At 49.9% G+C, this 20120-nt stretch overlaps 2 protein-coding genes across 5 annotated transcripts; one reads left to right on the forward strand and one right to left on the reverse strand.

Annotated features, from left to right (window-relative positions):
* Positions 1–7637: 7637 nt before the first annotated feature.
* On the reverse strand, positions 7638–11498 carry PRRT1 (proline rich transmembrane protein 1). Its single transcript, XM_057698804.1, has 4 exons — positions 10917–11498; positions 9463–9998; positions 8922–9107; positions 7638–8743 (listed from the first exon to the last, which is right to left on the reverse strand). Exons 1-4 carry the CDS (start codon positions 10933–10935, stop codon positions 8567–8569), a joined length of 918 nt encoding a protein of 305 aa, XP_057554787.1. The 5' UTR covers positions 10936–11498; the 3' UTR covers positions 7638–8566.
* On the forward strand, positions 7757–19990 carry PPT2 (palmitoyl-protein thioesterase 2). Of its 4 annotated transcripts, none has more exons than XM_057698803.1 (9): positions 7757–7773; positions 13754–13947; positions 14193–14346; positions 14809–14904; positions 14993–15100; positions 15870–15953; positions 16070–16154; positions 18937–18991; positions 19174–19990. In XM_057698803.1, exons 2-9 carry the CDS (start codon positions 13762–13764, stop codon positions 19315–19317), a joined length of 912 nt encoding a protein of 303 aa, XP_057554786.1. In that variant the 5' UTR covers positions 7757–7773; positions 13754–13761; the 3' UTR covers positions 19318–19990. The 4 variants fall into 4 exon arrangements, with proteins under 4 accessions (XP_057554786.1, XP_057554783.1, XP_057554784.1 ...); XM_057698800.1 differs by lacking the exon at positions 7757–7773 and adding an exon at positions 12612–13115; XM_057698801.1 differs by lacking the exon at positions 7757–7773 and adding an exon at positions 12612–12845.
* Positions 19991–20120: the final 130 nt, after the last annotated feature.

A 20120-nucleotide genomic window follows, 5' to 3' on the forward strand; every position in this document is an offset into this window, starting at 1 on the left:
CCAAAGTAATTAAACAAGCATTCTGCTTCTCAAGAAAGAAAATCTCCCTGCTACTGTTGAAGCTCCCTGTGTATTCCTCTCCAATCAGAATTCTCCTGGGGGGGAGGAGGGTGGGAGAGGGATGAAGTGGGAATTTGGGGTTAGGAGATGTAAACTATTATATATAGAATGGGTAAACAACAGGGTCCTACTGTATAGCACAGGGAACTATATTTCAAATTCTATGATAAACCATAATGGGAAAGAATATTAAAGAAGAATGTATATAGGGACGTCCCTGATGGTCCAGTGAGTAAGACTCTGCGCTTCCAGTGCAGGGGAAGATAGCCAGTGGGAAGTTGCTGTATAACAAAGGGAGTTCAACTCCCTGATGGATGATGCCTTAGAGGACTGGGATGGGGAGGGTGGGGGGGGGAGTCGAGGGAGGGAGGGAATACGGGGATATGTGTATAAATACAGATGATTGACCTTGGTGTACCTCAAAAACTGGTACAAGAGTGTAAAGCAATTATATTCCAATAAAAAAATTTAAAGAAAAGAGTAGCTCTGATGTTACAAAAGGAAAACTGAATATGAAAGGCAGAAGAAATAGAGTTTAAGGAGGCAAGGATATACAATGGAGAAAAGGCAGTCTCTTCAATAAGTGGTACTGGGAAAACTGGACAGCTACATGTAAAAGATTGAAATTAGAACACTCCCTAACACCATACACAAAGATAAACTCAAAATAGATTAAAGACCTAATGTAAGACCGGACACTATAAAACTCTTAGAGGAAAACATAGAAGGAACACTCTGACATAAATCACGGCAAGATCTTTTTTGACACATCTCCTAAAGTAATGGAAATAAAAACAAAAATTAATAAATGGGACCTAATGAAACTTAAAAGCTTTTGCACAGCAAAGGAAACTATAAAGACAAAAAGACAACCATCAGAATGGGAGAAAATATTTGCAAATGAATCAAAGGAAAAAGGATTAATCTCCAAAATATATAAGCAGCTCATGCAGCTCAATACCAAAAAAACATCCCAATCAAAAAATGGGCAGAAGACCTAAATAGACATTTCTCCAAAGAAGACATACAGATGACCAACAAACACATGAAAATCTGCTCAACATCACTAATCATTAGAGAAATGCAAATCAAAACTACTGTCAGGGGCTTCCTAGGTGGTGCAGTGGTTGAGAATCCGCCTGCCAATGCAGGGGACACGGGTTCGATCCCTGCTCCAGGAAGATCCCACATGCCACGGAGCAACTAAGCCCGTGTGCCAAAAAAACAAAAACAAACAAACAAACAAAACTACTGTCAGGTATCACCTCACACTAGTGAGAATGGGCATCATTAGAAAATATAAAAACAAATATTGGAGAGGGTGTGGAGAAAAGGGAACCCTCCTGCATTGTTGGTGGGAGTGTAAATTGCTACAACCACTATGGAGAACAGTATGGGGGTTCCTTAAAAAACTAAAAATAGAACTACCATATGACTGAGAAATACCACTACTGGACATATACCCAGAGAAAACCACAATTCAAAAAGACACATGCACCCCAATGTTTATTGCAGCACTATTTACAATAGCTAGGACATGGAAGCAACCTAAATGTCCATCAACAGATGCATGGATAAAGAAGATGTAGCACATATATACAGTGGAATATTACTCAGCCATAAAAAGGAATGAAATTGGGACATTTGTAGATCATGGATGGACCTAGAGACTGTCACACAGAATGAAGTAACTCAGAAAGAGAAAAACAAATGTTGTATATTAACACATATGTGTGGAATCTAGAAAAATGGTACAGATGAACTGGTTTGCAAGGCAGAAGTAGAGACACAGATGTAGAGAACAAATGTATGGACACTAAGGAGGGAAAGCAGGGGTGGGAGGTGGGATGAATTGGGAGATTGGAATTGACATATATACACTAATATGTATAAAGTAGATAGTTGATAAAAAAATAAAATTAAAAAAAAAGATTGTTAAAGAAGAATGTATATAGGGACGTCCCTGGTGGTCCAGTAAGACTCTGTGCTTCCAATGCAGGGGTTCCGAGTTCCATCCCCGGTCGGGGAACTAGATCCCGCATGCTGCAACTGAGACCAGGAGCAGCCTAAGTAAATAAATAAATAAAATATTTAAAAAAAAGAATGTATATGTATGTATAACTGAATCACTTTGCTGTACAGCAGAAATTACCATTTTTTTTAAATTAATTTTTTTATTATTTTTTGGCTGCTTTGGGTCATTGTTGCTGTGCACGGGCTTTCTCTAGTTGCGGTGAGGGGGCTACTCTTTGTTGCTGTGTGCAGGCTTCTCATTGTGGTGGCTTCTCTTGTGGAGCATGGGCTCTAGGTATGTGGGCTTCGGCAGTTGTGGCTCACAGGCTCTAGAGTGCAGGCTCAGTAGTTGTGGTGCACGGGCCTCGTTGCTCTGCGGCATGTGGGATCTTCCCGGATCAGGAATCAAACCCACGTCCCCTGCACTGGCAGGCAGATTCTTAACCACTGTACCACCAGGGAATTCCCCATAACATTGTAAATCAACTATACTTCAATTTAAAAAATTTTTAAATTAAAAAACAAAACAAACAAACAAAAATTCTCCTCCTGTCATGGGGTAACTAACCACTATTCCGAATATTGTACTTTTACTACACAGGTGAGTAGCAAAAGAGTTTTTTTTTCCTTCTTCTCAAAGATGAGCTATATTATTATAGCATGTTTGTGTGGTGATGGGAATGTTTCAGTAACGAGCAGAAAACTGATTATGTGGGAGAGATAGGGGATAATTTCAGGAGTCCCATTTCTGCACAGGTGAGAAAGAATAAGATCCCAGTGCACAGATGGGGTGGGACTGGGAGCAGGTTGGCTTCTCTGCAGTAACAAGGGGAAGGCATTGAATTCAGCAGAGATGCAGGGGGCCTGGTAGATTTGGGGGTGGGACCATGAGGAAGTTCTCTTCTGAGAGTTTCTATTTTCTCACTGAGATAGGAAGAAAGGTTGTCATCTTGTGAAATTGTGGTCTCAGATTTTGGGAAATGTGGGAGAGTGCAGGCTTGCAGGCCATACTGAAGGCTGAAAGGAAGTGAGGCCCGTAGGTATGACTGTGTGTTTTTCCCCCACACATATGCAGCCTTTGGGTGCAGGTGTGGTGCAGGCAGAATTGGATTTAACCAGGGATAAAATTCATTGAAGGGAGAGGAACCAAGAATACAGTACAAGAGCTGAGAGGCAATTACAGTGTTGAACCTTGGGATCTGCAGTGGGTATTGAGGGAAGTAAAAAATGAGGGGATCAAGCAGCAAAGAAGAGTGAGAGAGTCAATGAATGGGAGGTCCAGGCGGGGTTGAAGAATTTTTGGAACGGGGTACTGGGTGAAGGAGGAGGGGTGATATGAAAAGACTGAAGAGATTTTGGAGGGGAGGCAATTATTGCTGGTAACAAAGTCAGAGATAAGACACAGGGAGACAGTGGCTGGGGAGGTGGGGGTGACCAGGGTGCTATATGCTTATCTACATGGATATTGAAGCCACCAAAATAGTGAAATGGCAGAGGTGGTGTGGTAGAGAGGAAGGTAGTAAGCTAGACACGGAATCTTCAATGAGGATTCAACGGGAGAGGGATGACCCAGAATCAAATCCTGGGGGAATCAGAGTTCCCATTAGCTGTTAGAGGGACCAAAGACTCTCCTCCTGGAGGGTGGAATCTCTGTTGATAGGAGGGCAAGAGCCAAGGGCATCCTTGCTCTTGGAGGGAGTTTAGGTAAGGTAGGAAGAGAATTGAATTGGAATAAACCTCCTGAGGGAGGAGTCTGAGCGAGGTGAAGAGATCTTGGAGAAGTCATTTTCATTCATTTCTTTCTCTGCTTAATTCCTTTCAATTCAATTGAGTTCAAAGATTGGTAGAAGAGGTTTTATCTGGTGAGGGTCTGAAAACCAGAGATAAGCCAGATTTGGCTCCTGCCTTCAAGTAGCTCACAAGGTAAGGTGAGTACATCAAGATCTCAGTGGGAAGAGATTGGAAAAAATCCAGAAAAGTGAACAGTAGGTATGTTTTAGACCCAGATACCTTTCTCCTAAAGAAAGTTGCTGTGATTGAAGCCACACCTTTGGCCTCGCCTCTCTGCAGTAGTCCCTAAAGTGCCTCTAAGCTTGTAATTCCCGACTTTGGCTGGGATCCCAACCTTTGGAATCACCAGGGGATGTCTTTAAAAATGTTGATGCCAGAGTCCCAAGAGATTATGATTTAATTGGTTTAGGATGCGACCTGGGGTTTGGGATTTTTAAATGTTCCCCAGATGACTCTAATATGTAGCCAGTGGTAAGAATCATGGCTCCAAGGAATGCCTGGAGCTATGTTTAGAAACCCATTGGTTGGGCTTCCCTGGTGGTGCAGTGGCTAAGAGTCCACCTGCCAATGCAGGGGACATGGGTTTGATCCCTGCTCCAGGAAGATCCCACATGCCATGGAGCAACTAAGCCCGTGTGCTACAATTACTGAGCCTGTGCTCTAGAGCCCAAGAGCCACAACTACTGAGCCCATGTGCCGCAACTACTGAAGCCCACATGCCTAGAGCCTGTGCTCCTCAACAAGAGAAGCCACCGCAATGAGAAACCCTTGCACCACAGCAAAGAGTAGCCTCTGCTCGCCACAGCTAGAGAAAGTCTGTGCGCAGTAACAAAGACCCAACGCAGCCAAAAATAAATAATAAATCTTTTGAAAGAAAGAAAGACAGACAGATAGACAGACATTGCTTTAGTCCAACCCATAGTAAACAGAGATTCCTCCTTGCTGGAGTGAAAGAGTGAATTGATCTGAGCCTTGAAGGATAGGTACATTTTAGCCAAGTGGAGAAGCAGATGTGAAGGGAGGGAGAATATCATGAGCAAGAGCTTAGATGTGGTCTGAAACACATGACGAGCAGCAAATAATTTGGTCTGTAACAGGCAGAGATCGGAATAAGAGGTCTTAGATTCAAAGAACAGCTGGGTAAAAGACCTGGAGGTGGGAATGATGGATAGTACACTTTGGTTCCAGAGGAAGCTGGATGATTTCAAATTATGGAAGAGGTTGAAGGCCAGATTAAAATTTTGTGAAGAGTTGAGTAAGCAATAGGGAATCTTGAAGGGCTTTTGAGCAGTGTGTTAAGAGGTTATAAGAAGTGTGTTTATGGAGGATAACCTGACAGCAGTGTTAAAGGAGACTTGGAGTAGGGAGAGAGAGAAAAGAGGAAGACCTGTTAGGAGAGCTGTTGCAATAATTCTAGATGAGGTCATTTTTTCCAGCAAAATTTGGGGAAAAGATACAGATTCAAAAGACATCGTGATGGCAGAATTGACTGGGCTTGACAGGCCTACCAAAAGTAAAGGCAGGAAGGAGGTGTAAGAGGCCAGGTTTCCAGATAAGGGTGCTTGGGAAATGGTGCTGTTTACAGAGGTAGGGAAGCAGGTTTTCAGGGGCATTTCATCTGTTTGGTTTGGAACCTGCTGGGTTTAGAGGACCAGCTGCATTGTCCATGTGGTCGTGTTCCATAGGCACCAGAAGAATGTCTGACTATAAATACATAGGTTGGAGAATGTCTTAGTCAACTTCGGCTGTTGTAACAGAATACCATAAACTGTATGTCTTATAAACAACAGAAATCAATTTTGCACAGTCCTGGAAGCTGGGAATTCCAAGATAAAGGTGCTGGCAGATTCAGTGTCTGGTGAGAGCTCCTTCTGGCTCATAGATAGCCTTCTTCTAGCTATGTCCTCACATGCTGGAAAGGGTAAGGGAGCTCTCTGGGGTCCCTTTTATAAGGACACATCCCATCCATGAGGGCCTACCCTCAAGACCTAATCATCTCCCAGATGCCCCGCCATCACATTGGGGATTAGGCTTCAACATATGAATTTTGGGGAAACACAAACATTCAGTCTATTGCAAAGAAGCATTTGGTTACAAATGATGTCTCAGTTTGAAGTGGATGAGATTTTTTTCAAGGAAAATTCTCAGAGAAAGAAAAAAAATCCAGATATAGATACTTAGGGCACAGAAGGTAAAAACAAAAACAAAAACAAAAAACAGGTGGGGAGAGAGGAGGAGGCATAACTTGAGGTGTATGTGTAGGTAGAGGGGGAGGAGATAGCATGTCCCTGTGTCTGGGAAAGTGGGGAATCCAGGGTCAAGGGACAAACATGGGAGGGTTCTGAGTGGCAGCATACTGTGAAAATGCCATTGATTTTGGCTCCCAGTAACTTTTGGTCATTGTGTACTGTTTGAAAGAACAGTTTTAGTAGAGTTGGGAATGGAAGCATATGTCAAAGGATTAAGAAGCAGTGCTTATGAAAGAAAGACATTTCTGACAGTACACCCTATTTAATGGGGGAAAAGTGAGTAGGCAGTGAGGAAATGCAAGCTGCAGATGTCAGTTCTTTTTTCACAAAATTGGGTAAGGAAGGTACATGAAACCTGAAATGTCCAAAAGAGAACCCATGATTTCCATACTCCATCCCATCCTCATCCCATGTCTCCTATCACAGGGCATAGCTTTCCTTCTAGATTATAAACTTCATGAGTTTCAGTGTTCACGCCTGCTGTCTCGGACGATGTCTCACCAGCATCCTGCATGGAATTCAGGATACGACCCTGTCTTGCAGGTGTACAACTGAAGATACCAAGTCCCCTACTTGTGCCACCTCCCCTTCCCCAAGAGGTCTCCTGGTTGACCTTAGGTAGGAGAGAGCAACCAGCCCCAGGTAGACTTGAGAGGCTTGGACGTCTTCCCTGGCACTCTGCTTTGGTCAGAATGTTTGTGTTCCCTTTCCCCTCCCCCAATTCATATGCTGAAATTCTAATGTGCAATATAATGGTATTAGGAGGTGAGGCCTTTCAAAGGTACTTAGGTTGTGAGAGTAGAGCCCTCCTGAATGGGATTAGTGCTCTTACAAAAGAGACCCCACAGAGCTTCCTATGCTCTTCCGCCAAGTGAGGATACAATGAGAGGTCTACAACCCAGAAGAGGGCCTGCACCTGACCGTGCTGGCGCCCAGATCTCAGACTTGCAGTAAATTTCTGTTCCTTATAAGCCATCTGGTGATAGTATTTTTGTTATAGCAGCCCGACTGCCACAGCTCCTTGCTCCCTTTGCCTTCCCTACACACCAAGTAGGGCTAATCCAAGTTGTCTGCCACCTTCCAGCCTGCAAGCAAGAACAGCTGTGGGCAGCTGGCCTCTTTTCCCTGCCCCATGCCACCCTATCCGTGGCCAACTTTTTCAGAATGGTCTGCCTTCTTGCCTCCTGACATCCTGGAGCTCTGGGGACAGATCCCTGGGTCTGCTTTTAAATCCTCCCTCTCCAAAGCCTTAAGCCCAGTCTGGTAGTGAGTGGAAAAGGTGTGCTGGGTAAAGAAATCCCTACCAAGGATGGATCCCAAGTTCTTCCCCAGTAGGATTCCCAGGGAGGCTCCTCTCCCCCATATTTGTGTTTGTCTCTCTGGTGTCCTGGGAATCTGTCTCCTCTCACTTTTGTCCCTGTCAGTTTTCTTCCCCCCATTCCCCATGCTCCTAGATGGGGAAATGAGGGGCGGTGAAAGGGGAAACCAAAAGAGCAGGGTCTTTGCAAGGCTGCAGTCTTCGGAATTGCGGGTGATAAATCCACTTAATCTATTTAATGTTGTCTTTCAGAAATTCACACACACACTCACACACAGATCAGAACAATGTGAGGACTACTGAGGGGACGGGGAGGGGCCGGCTCCCTCCAGACATTGCAAGGTTTGTACCCTGGTCTCCCTTCTACCCGGCTGCCCAGAAGTTGGGATGGGAGGAAGGGAGTATTTACAGAGAACGGGGACGTAATCTTCATCCCAGGGTGAAGGTTCTGAAACTGGTAACCTCCCAAATCTCATTCTAAAAAAAAAAAAAAAAAAAAAATCAAAAGTAGATAGAGGTTCTGGGATTAGCAAGAAAATAGGCGGGGATGGGGTGTAGGAGGGAGGCAACTGTACTCGCAAAAAATGGTAGTGAGCGTGGGGGCATGGCTATCCTGGGGCTCTGCTCTCGCGCCGGGAGAAGGGGAGTCTGTCAGCATGGGGGCGAGGCCTGGCGCCACAAACCCAATCACCTGACTGAAACACCCCGCAGGGAAGAAAAGAAGGCGGAGCCTGCCGACCTGGAGGCGGGGTTTTATCAGAGCCGGGGCGGAGCCTATACAGGAGGCGGGGCTTTAGGGACAAGTTTCCAGGCTGGGGAGCAGTGAGCGAGGGAGTTCGGCTGGAGGCGCTGTATTTAGAGGGGATGGGGGCCTGGAGCGACTGAGGGCCCAGCATTTGGCCGGAATCCCGGGAAGCGGCGTCCTTGTTAGTGTGGGTTTTGGCGGGGTTCCTGAGGAACTGGATTCGGAGCGTGCTCGCAAGTCGAGAGTTTCTGTGGAGGCCTAGTTTAGGATGTAACCAAGTCCGGTGGCTCCAGAAGCGGGTGTGCAGGGCGCCCACTGGATCCGCGCCTTGATGGCAAAACGCGCTTGGGAGGTCGAGGGGCGCAGGGTGGGGCCGAGCCGCGGGCGTCCTTACGGATCCCAATAGTTCTCGTGGTGCTGTGCTGCGATGATGATGACTACGGTGAGGATGGTACAGAGCACCATGGCTGCTATGCCCACGGCCAGGGAGATGAAGGAGAAGTTCCGGGCCTCGCGTGAAGCGATCTCGGCTGACACCATGTCTCCGCGGGCCAAGGCCGTGCGCACCTGCGGGGGAGCGTAGGAGAGAGCAGATCAGAGCGGTGCTACCTCGGCCGCACGCCTCAGCCTCCCCCTAAGGTGCTCCCTAAACTGCCCGGCACTCCCTGGGAACAAGAAAAACCTAAGGAGCCCTCCTCTCCATACTCCGCCTCCATTCCCTCCCCCACCCTCACCCCACACACACCTGCACTGCCTTGAAGATGGCAATGATGCCGGTTGGCCAGAAGCAGCAGATGGTGGTCAGCACCGCGATGGGCATGTAGTCGTGGGGCGGGCGCCTCGGCTCCAGCAGGGCCAGCCCTGGGCCCTGGGGCGGCGGGGGGAGCGTGGAGGTTACTCCCGTTCCCCCCGGGCCCCCCCCTGCATAGGGCTGTGAAAGGAAGGTTGTGGGGAGAGGACGTCACTCTTAGCCTCTCTGAGCACACCAACTTTCCACGTCTGGCAGAGAAGGAGGGTTGTTTCCTTCTTCCGAAACTCCTCTGGACTTCTAGGCTGTTTCCCCTGCCAGGTCTTGATCTTTGACTCCAACTGACCACCAGACCCCCCTGCCCCAACCCCCATTCCCAGGCTTTTCCCTAGTCTCTCCTCTCCCTTGGCCCCAGAATGCCGCCTGCTCCACTGGCCCTGTTTCTCTGTCCCACCGGCCCCCAATGTGTCCCCAATTCCAGGTCCTGTTCCATGCTCCTCCCTCCCCACCTCCAGGCCCCTGTCCATCCCGTACTCACCGTGCCCACCGGGTAGACTGGCACGTAGGCAGTGCAAGGCTGCAGCTGTAAGGGGTAACCGGGGGCTACGTAGCCCCCCAGCGGCAGCGTGCCTACAGCTCCGGTGTGCGTGGGCACCACGAAGCCCGGGGCCTGGGCAGTATGGGAAGGCGCCGGCGGGGGTGGGGCGGTGGCGGCGGGCGGCGGTGGGGGCAGTGGGCCTTCGAAGCGGGTCTCCTGCAGGTAAGGGTCGGGTGGCATGCGGGGCAAGGTAGCGCAGCCGGGTGGGGGTGCCCCAGCGGCCGGGCCAGGCGGGGCATGATGTGGGGGCCTCGGCAAGGTGGCGGACGACGAGGGACCGCGCTGAGCGGCGGCCCCAGAAGCCAGGCCCCCTGCCCCCAAGCGCGGGAGGGTGGCGGTGCCAGACTGGTGGTAGTGGTGGTGGTGATGATGGTGCGAGGACGGGGCTGTCTGTGGGGGCGGGGCGGGAGGTTCGGCTGGGGGCTGAGGGGCGTTGTAGGGAGGTGGAGAGGTGTGAGGGACTGAGTCGGGGAGGCCTGGGGGCAGTGAGCAGAGGTGGGGGAGAAATAAGACAGACAGATGAGATAAGGAGGGGTAGGGGGAGACACAGAGGGTCAGAGATGGAGAAAGATAATGGGAGAGACAGAGAGGAGATGGGTGAGAAGCCATCTCTCATTCTTGGGGCAGGAGAGGGGTTGTATCTAGGCCATCAGCCCCCCCACCAACCCTTTTCAATCTAGTTTTGAGGTCATAACTCTCTTCTGCTCCTCTCCCTTCTTCAGCAATGGGCACACAGCTTTAACCTGCAGACCCATGCTCCTATCCTCCTTGGTTTATGGCTGCCTTTGGTCTTGCCTATCTGAGCTAGTCCTGTGTGTGCACATGTGTAGACATGCAACACTGTGTTAACATGTGCTCAGTTCAACAGTTGTATAAACACATGTAGGATAACATGTTCCACCCTACCATTCCTTCAGTGGGGAGGGGGGTGCCCTAGTCTCTCTGGGAATCTCAGTACCTCTTTTAGGGCAGATTAAAGAAGGGTCCTCTGGATTTTACTCCCCCTGACAACCCCCATCTGATCATCTCTCCATATTTCCCAACTGGATGTCTCCATGCAAGCCGGTGCATCTGTCCATCTGTCACTCCCAGTGATGCTGTCCATGCAGTACCTGGCTGATGCTAAGCCACTCTTGTACTTCCCTCACCCTCTCAACCTGCCCCACGACCCATGTTGTTGGCAAGGGATGGAGGCTGAGACTGGCAGGAGGCAAGGAAGAGAAGGGAGGGATATAAAAAGAGGAGGGGGTTTCAGCGGGGGGGGGGGTTGTGGAGAGCTGGATAGAGGGGAATGAAACAGAACCACCCGCTAGGGAGAGGTAGGCAGGGGGTGGAGGGGGGGAGGGAGTCAGGAGACACTGGAGAGGGCGGGAGGTTTTGTTGTTGTTTTCTACCTGACTTTTCGGATGACATGCTTGTGGTCTCGCTGGGACAGGATCTGTGCAGCTGGAGTCCGGAGTCGGGGTCCCTGGCTAGCACCAGAGTCTGGGTGCGCAGATTGCGCAGCTGGCAGCAGCGCAGAGATGGAGAGATGAAGACTGTGGCGGCGGGGGGCGGAGGGAAAGCAGAGAGGGGGGGAGCTTAAAGGGACCGAGGCAAGGGAAGGGAAACCCTTCAGACGTACCCCCACTCGGTCTCTCTCCGCTTTTGGACTATGTGTCGCTTCCTCTCACCCCAGCATTCAAGCCCCCAGTTTGGGCTCCTTTGGAGTTGTCATGGAAACTGGGAGGCAAGCAAGACCAGGCAAGGTGGGTGGTACTAAGGGAAGGAAGGAGGGAGAAAGAACTCTCTAGAGTCTTCCCCTCCAAGACTGGCTGTAGTGATTACATGGTGGGAGGAAGTGAGCAGGTGCTCAGTGGATTCAATACCCCAGTTCCCCTGGATCTCGTTCACCCCAGCCAGGCCTCCCCCTCCTTAGCTTCCCTCAGAGTCCCTGTAGGATCTCAGGATCTTCTCCCAAATCCTTGGCTCCAGTTTTCCTGTCTGTAGGAGAGATGACCGTGTGAGAGAGAACCATAAAAGCAAAAACAAAAAAGAGAGAGAGAAAACCGTGCACAGAGTTGAGAACAGCGATGGCCTGAAGAGTTTCCAGGGTTATGACCTCAACCTGCTACCCTGGCCTGGGATGAATTGGGAGGTAAAGTGAGAGGCTCCGGTCTATAGCAATTCAGAGGTAGTAGGGCCTGTGGTGTGTTGGGGGGTTGGGGTGGGATGAAGAGGAAGCTTGAGGGATACCTAGATATCTTTTCCTTCCAGGATGAAGGAGCTGAAGCACATTGGCAGGAGAGAATGAATTCACTGCTCATTGCTGGCAGCTAGGTTTGGGAATACGTGCTTGGTTCCCCTTCCCCCCTTTGCTTATTGGGCTTCTTAGAGTTCCCAGGGCCCTCAGTGTTCAGATCCATTCCTGAAATCCCATCCACCCACCACCCCCGCCAAGACGCAGCACCATTGCCTGAGTCGACCTGGGGGCACAGCGGTAACTGCGGTCTTTTTATTTTGCTCATTGTATCTTGGGAGCTTGTCTGCCGGGACGGAAGGTGAAGATAAGCAGTTAGCCGAGATTTACCAGAGTTGGGCTTTTTGCAAAAACATAGCCGGGAGTCATTATTACCCACCACACCCTCCCCCTTTAGACAAGTACTTCCCAGCCCCCGCCTGAGGCAGTCACTCTCCGGAGCTGTGTCCTTCCTCTCCGACTCCAGGCGGAGGCTACAGAGCTGTAATAGAGGCTCTCGCCAGTGCGATTCCCAGGCCCCAGAGATTTAGATCACGGCCCCATACCGCTCATTCTGGCTTCTAAGGCGTTCTCGTGAGCCCCTAACCCCCTACCGCCACTCCATCCTCTAGACAACTCGGGGCTCAAGTTGGTTTTATTGGGAGAGACTTAAGACTGGCAAAGATGCTGTGAACTGAGAGAGGAATTCAGATAAGCTGCGATTTTTTTTTTTAATCAAGGGAAACGTCTTTAAACGCTAAGTAAAAGCCCCAACCTGGGCACAGGTGGAGAGATGAGGGACGCCTGGAATTCAGAAGTCCAGGCCAGGTGGGAAGGTCTGAGTAAGGAGCCGCCCACAAGGCGCTCCAAGTTCAGGGCGGGGTCGTGGAGTCGCTGTGGTGCAAAGACTCATCCGAAACCAAGCGAGCCTGAGTTGGCACTGGCCTGGGAGCCCTCCGCCCCTTGCGGGTGGGTCTTAGATGGATCCCGGAGTACAGTAGGGCAGAAGAAACTGGGCCAAGCTACACTTTTGCCTCGAGGGGCCTCGAGGACTCTCCGCGTCTCTGGAGACAAGGGCACTACAAGCACTTCAGGATGAAGAGTTGTAAGACGCAGACCTGGCGCAGGCGGGAGGGAAGGGTTAGGAGTAGGGTCCGCCTGGGCTACCTTGAGCCCTCATCCGGCGGACGAAGAAATGCGAAGGACTGCCTTTCCCCAGTCTGTGCCCCCAGCGCCTCCCTGGGGAAATAGAACTCTTGTGTTCCGTTGCGGAGTCGGACGCCTGGATCGGGAAGTAGGGCGAATCAAGGCCGGGAAATGGGATTCTTGGGTCGCTGCTGCCGCAGAAGAGGCCTTCTCTCAATTTCCAGGACATGTTTGTTTCTTCTTCCTCTCCGTTCTAAACGGATCGCTCCTCCTATTTCCTCCCCCCTCTCTTTGGGCGCAATGGATTGTTCCATTGCCCCTCCAGTCTCGGGCCTGCGTTGCGGGGGACGCTGGCACGGTTGCTAGGGGAATGCCCGGACGTGACGGCTGAGTGCGACCCAGAGCAGCCTCCCCTCTCCCATCCGTCATTCCCTTGCGCGCGTTCTCCTCACACCCTTCCCCTCCCCCACGTGGGTTCCAAGCTAGGGGGAAAGTAAACAGCGGGCAGAGCGAGGCTTACGGACCCAGACCAGGTGGGAGTTTGTACTCTCCTGGGGTCCTGCGCTGCTGTTCAGGGGTCTTTCTTGCAAAACCGCGGTCTTAACACGGCTGGGGTGATGCATTAGGAAGATGCTGGCCTAGGGACCGAGTACCCCATTGAGTTAGGGGCGGGGCTTGGGTGCGCGTCAGTGCGTCAACAACGTGGTAGGGGGGTGTGTTTGTGGGGAGAAGACTAGAGTAAAAGTAGGATATTTTGTGGCAAGGACCTGGTGTGGGAATCGGCAGGGGAGGCTTGATTGCCGGCGTCTGTTCGGAAGGGAGGGGTGTTGTCATCTCTCTCACAGGCCCTCATCGCCCCCTTCTCAGGCGGGAGCATGCTGGGGCTCCCCGGGCTGCGGCTCCCCCCGGCGGGGTTCCTGCTCCTGTTGCCATTCCTGCTGCTGCTGCTACTGCCCACAGCCCCCGCGCCCCAGCGGGCTTCCTACAAGCCGGTCATCGTGGTGCACGGGCTCTTTGACAGCTCGTACAGCTTCCGCCACCTGCTGGAATACATCAACGAGGTCTGGTAGGGGACACCCGGTTGTGGGGCGTTGGTGGCATCCACAGAGTCTGAGGAAGGAGAATGGGGAACTGAATGCTTGGCCTGCCTATTTCCTCGGGGAGCTGGTGCTGGCGTGGGGAAATCCTGGGGACAAGAGATCCCTGGTTCTAGCAGGGCACAGTAGGCATGGGGGCGCTGACCAGGGGGCGGTATGGAGGGGCTTCACCGTGCGTCCCCGGTTGCGGCATTGCCCCCTTCCCGCAGACACACCCTGGGACTGTGGTGACAGTGCTCGATCTCTTCGATGGGAGAGAGAGTTTGCGGCCCCTGTGGGAACAGGTGCAAGGGTTCCGAGAGGCTGTGGCCCCCATCATGGCAAAGGCTCCTCAAGGGGTGCATCTCATCTGCTACTCGCAGGGTAGGCACCTCCCCCACCCCAATGCCTAAGCCCTATCGGAGGCTTGATCCTTATCTGAGGGACACTGCCTAGTGTTCCCTTTTGTGAACCGCATTGCCTCAGACAGAGCCCTGGTACTTGAGCCCTCCTTTTCTGACTTCCCTCAGCACCTGGGTCTTATCTCTGGGTGTCTTGAGTGGGAGGGAGGCTCCCGGTACTGCTGCCCCTTTCTTTCCTCATTCCCCATGGTTCTTGGACATAAAGGATAGTGGGACAGTAAAAAGCACCCTACAGTTAGTGGGAAGACCCAAAATCGAATTCTGGCTCTGTCATTTACATGATGTGGGATGTGTTGACACAGGGTGTGTGCCTTCTCTGGGCCTCAGTTTCCTTTGCATACATTGTGTGTGGGGGGTGCCGAGTGGGGCCACTGTTGGCCTGGCTGCCCCTGAGTCCCTGCGCACTGTGCTGCTCTGCCTGCAGGGGGATTGGTGTGCCGTGCACTGCTGTCTGTGATGGATGAACACAATGTGGATTCTTTCATCTCTCTCTCCTCTCCACAGATGGGACAGTATGGAGGTGAGTGGGCACTGTGGGTTCCATAGGGGGGCCCTGAGTCTTCAGCACCCAAGTTTGGGGCCACTTGACGCTGCTGTTCTCTTGCCAGACACGAACTATTTGAAGTGGCTGTTCCCCACCTCCATGAGATCTAACCTCTACCGGATCTGCTACAGCCCTTGGGGCCAGGAATTCTCCATCTGCAACTACTGGCATGGTGAGTAGGACATGCAAACTGGGGCCTCCATGGAAAGAGCATCCTGGAGGATAGGGCCTGCTGCTCCTACCTCTACCGTAACCAACAGCAATGACAATGATAACTTACATTTATTGAGCACTTACTATGTGAACAGGCACTGTTCAAAATGCTTTATGTGTATCACCTTACTGTCTTAGAGAGTATAGTCTGCTGCAGGGATTGGCACACTGTATCCTTAAAGGGCCAGATAGTAAATATTTTTGGTTTTGCAGGCCGGTTATAGCCTCTGTCACAGCCACTCAATTTTGCCACAGTAATGCGAAAGCAGCCATATACCATATGTAAATGAATGAGTGTGTGTTGCAATAAAAATTTATTTACAGAAACAGTGAACTGGATTTGGCTAATGAGTCATAGTTTGCAAACGCCTGGTGTAGTTTTTAAGACCATGGATGCCTTCGGTTTGAAGCCTGGCCCTGTGGCGAGTTACTCACCCTTTCTGTGACTCAGTTTTTCTCATCTGTAAAATAATGACATAGTACATACCTACATAGGGTGGTTATGAGGATTAAATAAATTAATGAAGGTAATGTACTTCGAACAGTATCTGGCTCATAGTAGGTGCTAGAAAGAGGTGTTTGCTGTCATGTTTACAATTATTATTGCTACTATTATATTACCATTCACCTTGTCTATTACTGTAGCCTCCCGACTGGTCTTCCAGCCTCTGGTCTTGCCTCTTCTCCCTGCCTCTCTGACAATCTCTCTAACTGCTATTTGTACCCAGACCCCCACCATGATGACTTGTACCTCAATGCCAGCAGCTTTCTGGCCCTGATCAATGGGGAAAGAGACCATCCCAATGCCACTGGTAAGACCTCAGGCTCCCACCTTAGTCCCATTTTCTGTTCTCTGACCCCGTGTTCCCCTCTCCAACCTGGCCTCACCCCTGTGACTGACTCAGGCTCTCTTCTTCCCACCCTGCAGCTTGGCGGAAGAACTTCCTTCGCGTGGGCCGCCTGGTGCTGATTGGGGGCCCTGATGATGGTGTCATTACCCCCTGGCAGTCCAGGTAATAAGGGACTGCGTGGCCTGAGATTGGCTTAGGACACCCCAACCCCCACCAATCTTTATCTCATTTCTAAAATTGGCCTGCTCCTTACACTGTTCAGTTAATACCCCTACCCTCCATTCATCTTGTCACCCAAGACCAAAATCTGGGAGTCATCTCCCAAGCTCTATATCTAACCAGTCACTGAGCCCTGCTGACTCTACTAGGTAGAGTCTACTTCTTCTCCATCCCTACCATCCCCTCTTTGTAAAAACTTTTAACTTTGAAATATTTACAGATTCACAGGAAGCTGCAAAGATAGTTTAGAGAGGTCCTGTGTATGCTTTGCCCAGTTTCCCCCAATGGTTGCATCCTTTGTTAACTATAGCACAGTATCAAAACCAGGAAATTGACATTGGTACAACATGTGTGTATAGTTCCATATGCCATGTAATCACATTTCCTACCACCTCTTTTACGTACCTGGACTACTGTAATAGCCTCCAGCCTCGTTCCCTCTCTCCTATTCCTCAGGGAAATCCATGGCTTCATGGCACTGTATGCGTGCCTTTGATCATCATGAGTGATCTGAAATGTCACCTGATCTACTCTAGTCACTCAACAAATACTTATCGAGTACTGTGTGCCCAGGCACTGTTCTGGGCCATGGGGATGCGGTAGTTAATGAAAGAGAAGTCCATGCTGTTATGTAGCTTACATTCCAGTGGTGGAGACAGATAATAAATGTAAATATATATACGTCAAGTGGTGATAAAATCAGGCAAGGGAAGGGATTAGAGGATGGCCAGGGCCTATTTTAGATAGTGGCCAGAGAAGTCCTTCTGGAAGAGTTGCCATTTGAGCAGAGACTGAAGGAAGTGAGGGAAGGAGTTGTGCATCAACCTGGGGGAATGGGGGAAGAACAACCCAGGGAAGAGGAGTAGCACGTGCAAAGGCCCTGGGACAGGTCTGAGGAATGAGGAGGCGCATGTGGCAGAGTGCAGGGAGCTGTGGAGCGGGTGGGAGAGGAGGTGAAAGAAGTAGCAGGGAGCCAGTTACAGAGAGCCTTTGTGGGGCAAAGTAGGCTCCCCGCCCTTTTTCCCCTAAAATATACACAACATAAAATTTTCCATTTTTAAGTGTATAGTTTGGTGGCATCAAGTCCATTCACATTCTTGTGTAAGCATCACCACCATCTATCTCTGGAACTTTTTTTCCTTCCCAAATTGAAACCCCGTACACTTTAAAGAATGGTAACTCCCTCATGCCTGCCACTCCCTGGTCCCTGGCAATCATGGCCCTTGTTTTTTGTTTTTTTTTTTTTTAATTCGGAGGGAGATGGGAACACATTGGAAGATTTTGAGTGAAGGAGTGACATGCCTTATAATAGAGGTGGGATTTATTTTTATCTCATTTCACACAATCCTGTGAAGATAATGGCTCAAGATTATATAGCACCTTTTACGTCCCAAAACATTATTCTAAGTACTTTTCAAATAAAACTCATTTAATTCTCACAACAGCCCTATACGGTAATTACTATTATCCTCTTTTGACATATAAGGAAACTTCAGTAGAGAGAGATTAAATAACTTGCTTACATTCATAGAGTTAGTAAGTGGTAAAGTCAGGCTGTCTGACTTAACCACGTTTTACTTCTTTTCTACAAAGGAGTTATTCTCATGTAGGACAAAGAAGATAAGCAACGTGACCAACCACACACGGTGGGGAGCGTGTGGCAGAGCTGGAGTTTAAATCCAGGCCTTTGTGCCCCCACTGCTTTCCTACGCCTTATGAAATCCAGCTCTTCAACATGGCCTCCAGGCCTCCATCCCAGCACCCCATGTACCCAGCTGTGCCTTGCCTCTGTGTTGCTCTTGCTGTTCTATTTGCCTGGGACAGCCTTCCCTAGTTCTGGGTGATCACTGGGAAGCCTTTGTTGATGCTCTAAAACTAGGGTAGTAGGCTCTCTTTGCTCCCATAGTCCATATTAGCATTTGTTCAGTTATTTATGGCCTGTGTCCACTCAGTGCCCATGCCAGTTAAATATTCTTAATTGAAAAAAAATTAAGACTTTTTTATTTTGAAACAATTTCATACTCAAGAAATTACCAAAGTAGTACAAAGCAATCTTGTGTATTCTTCACCTAGATTTCCCAAATGTTAACACCTTACCAAGTTTACATTAGCATCCTTTCTCTCTCTCTCTCTCTCGGATGTGTGTGAACCATTTGAGAGTAGGTTGCATGATTTCCCCTTACCCTTAAAACTTCAGTATGTCAGTGTCTATTGTCTATTCTTTTACATATCCACAATACAATGAGCAAAATCAGGAAATTAACACTGATATAGTACTCTGTAGACCTTATTCAAATTTTCCCAATTGTCCTTGTAGGAAAAAAATCCAGTGCAAGATCCAACCCAGGTGTTGCATTTAGTTGTCATGTCTCTTTAGTCTCTTTTAATCTGGAATACTTCCATGGTCTTTGTCCATGACATTGATATTTTTGAAGCATATGAGCCAGCTTTTTTATAAAATGGCCCTCAGTTTGGGTTTGTTGGCTATTTCCTCATGATTAGATTCAGGTTATGCATTTTTGATGGGAATTCTGCAGAAGTGATGCTGTATGCTCAATGCATCACCTCATGAGGTCCATGATACTCAGTTAAATAGTGATAATTTGAGTGTCCTTCTTGCTGCTTGTGTCCTCAACAGGCCATGAGTTCCTGAAGGACCTTAGCCCACCATGATTTTCTCCAGCTCTCCTGATAACCTCTCCCTTACCCCCCAATCTCTTTGTAGCTTCTTTGGTTTCTATGACGCAAATGAGACGGTCTTGGAGATGGAAGAGCAACTGGTGAGTCCACTGGAATTCGTTTGCCTTTCTGTACGCACTGTCCCACCTGTCTGTGGCTCTCTCTGCCACTGACATAGGAATTGAAGGGTTCACCCTGTGGGGAGGGGAGTCTGGGACACCAGCAAGAACTTACTTTGTCTCTCCCTGTGTCTTTCTTCCATGCCCCTTCGTCCACCTTGAAGGTTTATCTGCGAGATTCTTTTGGGTTGAAGACTCTCCTGGCCCGGGGGGCCATAGTGAGGTGTCCAATGGCTGGGATCTCCCACACGGCCTGGCACTCCAACCGTACCCTTTATAAGACCTGCATTGAACCTTGGCTCTCCTGAGGGATCCCTCAGGAACTCCCCAACCCAGAGACCAAGTGGTAGCCTTGGATGTCAGGCCCTGGTGTGCCTGTGACCATCTCATTGCTCCCAAACTGCCCCCACCAACCAGGGCTCCCAGGACCCCTTCCTCTGCTCCTCTGTGAATGACAGATCCTGGTTTCTTCCATCTCGTGTCCTCTCATTTGGGGGTTGCTCCGTGCTCTCCCATCCTCTTAAGGCCAAGGTTGGGAGGTGAGAAACCAGGTTAACTTGTGGCTGCTCCTACTGCTGCTGCTCCTCCGTCTCCGGCTGTACAGGAGGAGAACCCAGCCCCTGCCCACCTCAGGGGTCTCCTTCCAGGCCACTCAGGATATTTTTAGCTTCTGTTTTCCCCATGTTCCCTGTTCCTCTGAACTCCCCTGTTGTGAGCCCTCCCAACCCCCAGGAAGGACCACCCATGAGAGTGGGGTTCTGAGGCTCCCCTATGGGGACAGTTCCATTCTTGAAGTGTCAGTGTTGGGGATTATCTGTGGCCTGTGAGGCCCATCTCAGGTTTGGGGATCCCCCAGTCCCTATGTTAAGTATTGGGGTGCCCTCTGGGAGCCTAGTTTCTTTGAGGCTCCAGCCCCTCTTTTAGCTACCCTTGAATGGGTGTTATCCCTGTATTTATGGAAATAAAGGTCCATTTACTCAGTGTGGCTTGACTCATTTCCAGGTGAGGGGGACCTGGGTCCCAAAGGAGGGTGGGGATGGAGAGCCTGAGGCCCGGGTGCCCGGATGCCTGGTCTGGGGTGGGACCCCCTTGGTGTTTCCGCTCTCTCAAT

Source organism: Hippopotamus amphibius, chromosome 11 (genome assembly GCF_030028045.1).
Source record: "Hippopotamus amphibius kiboko isolate mHipAmp2 chromosome 11, mHipAmp2.hap2, whole genome shotgun sequence".
Taxonomy (NCBI): Eukaryota; Metazoa; Chordata; class Mammalia; order Artiodactyla; family Hippopotamidae; genus Hippopotamus; species Hippopotamus amphibius.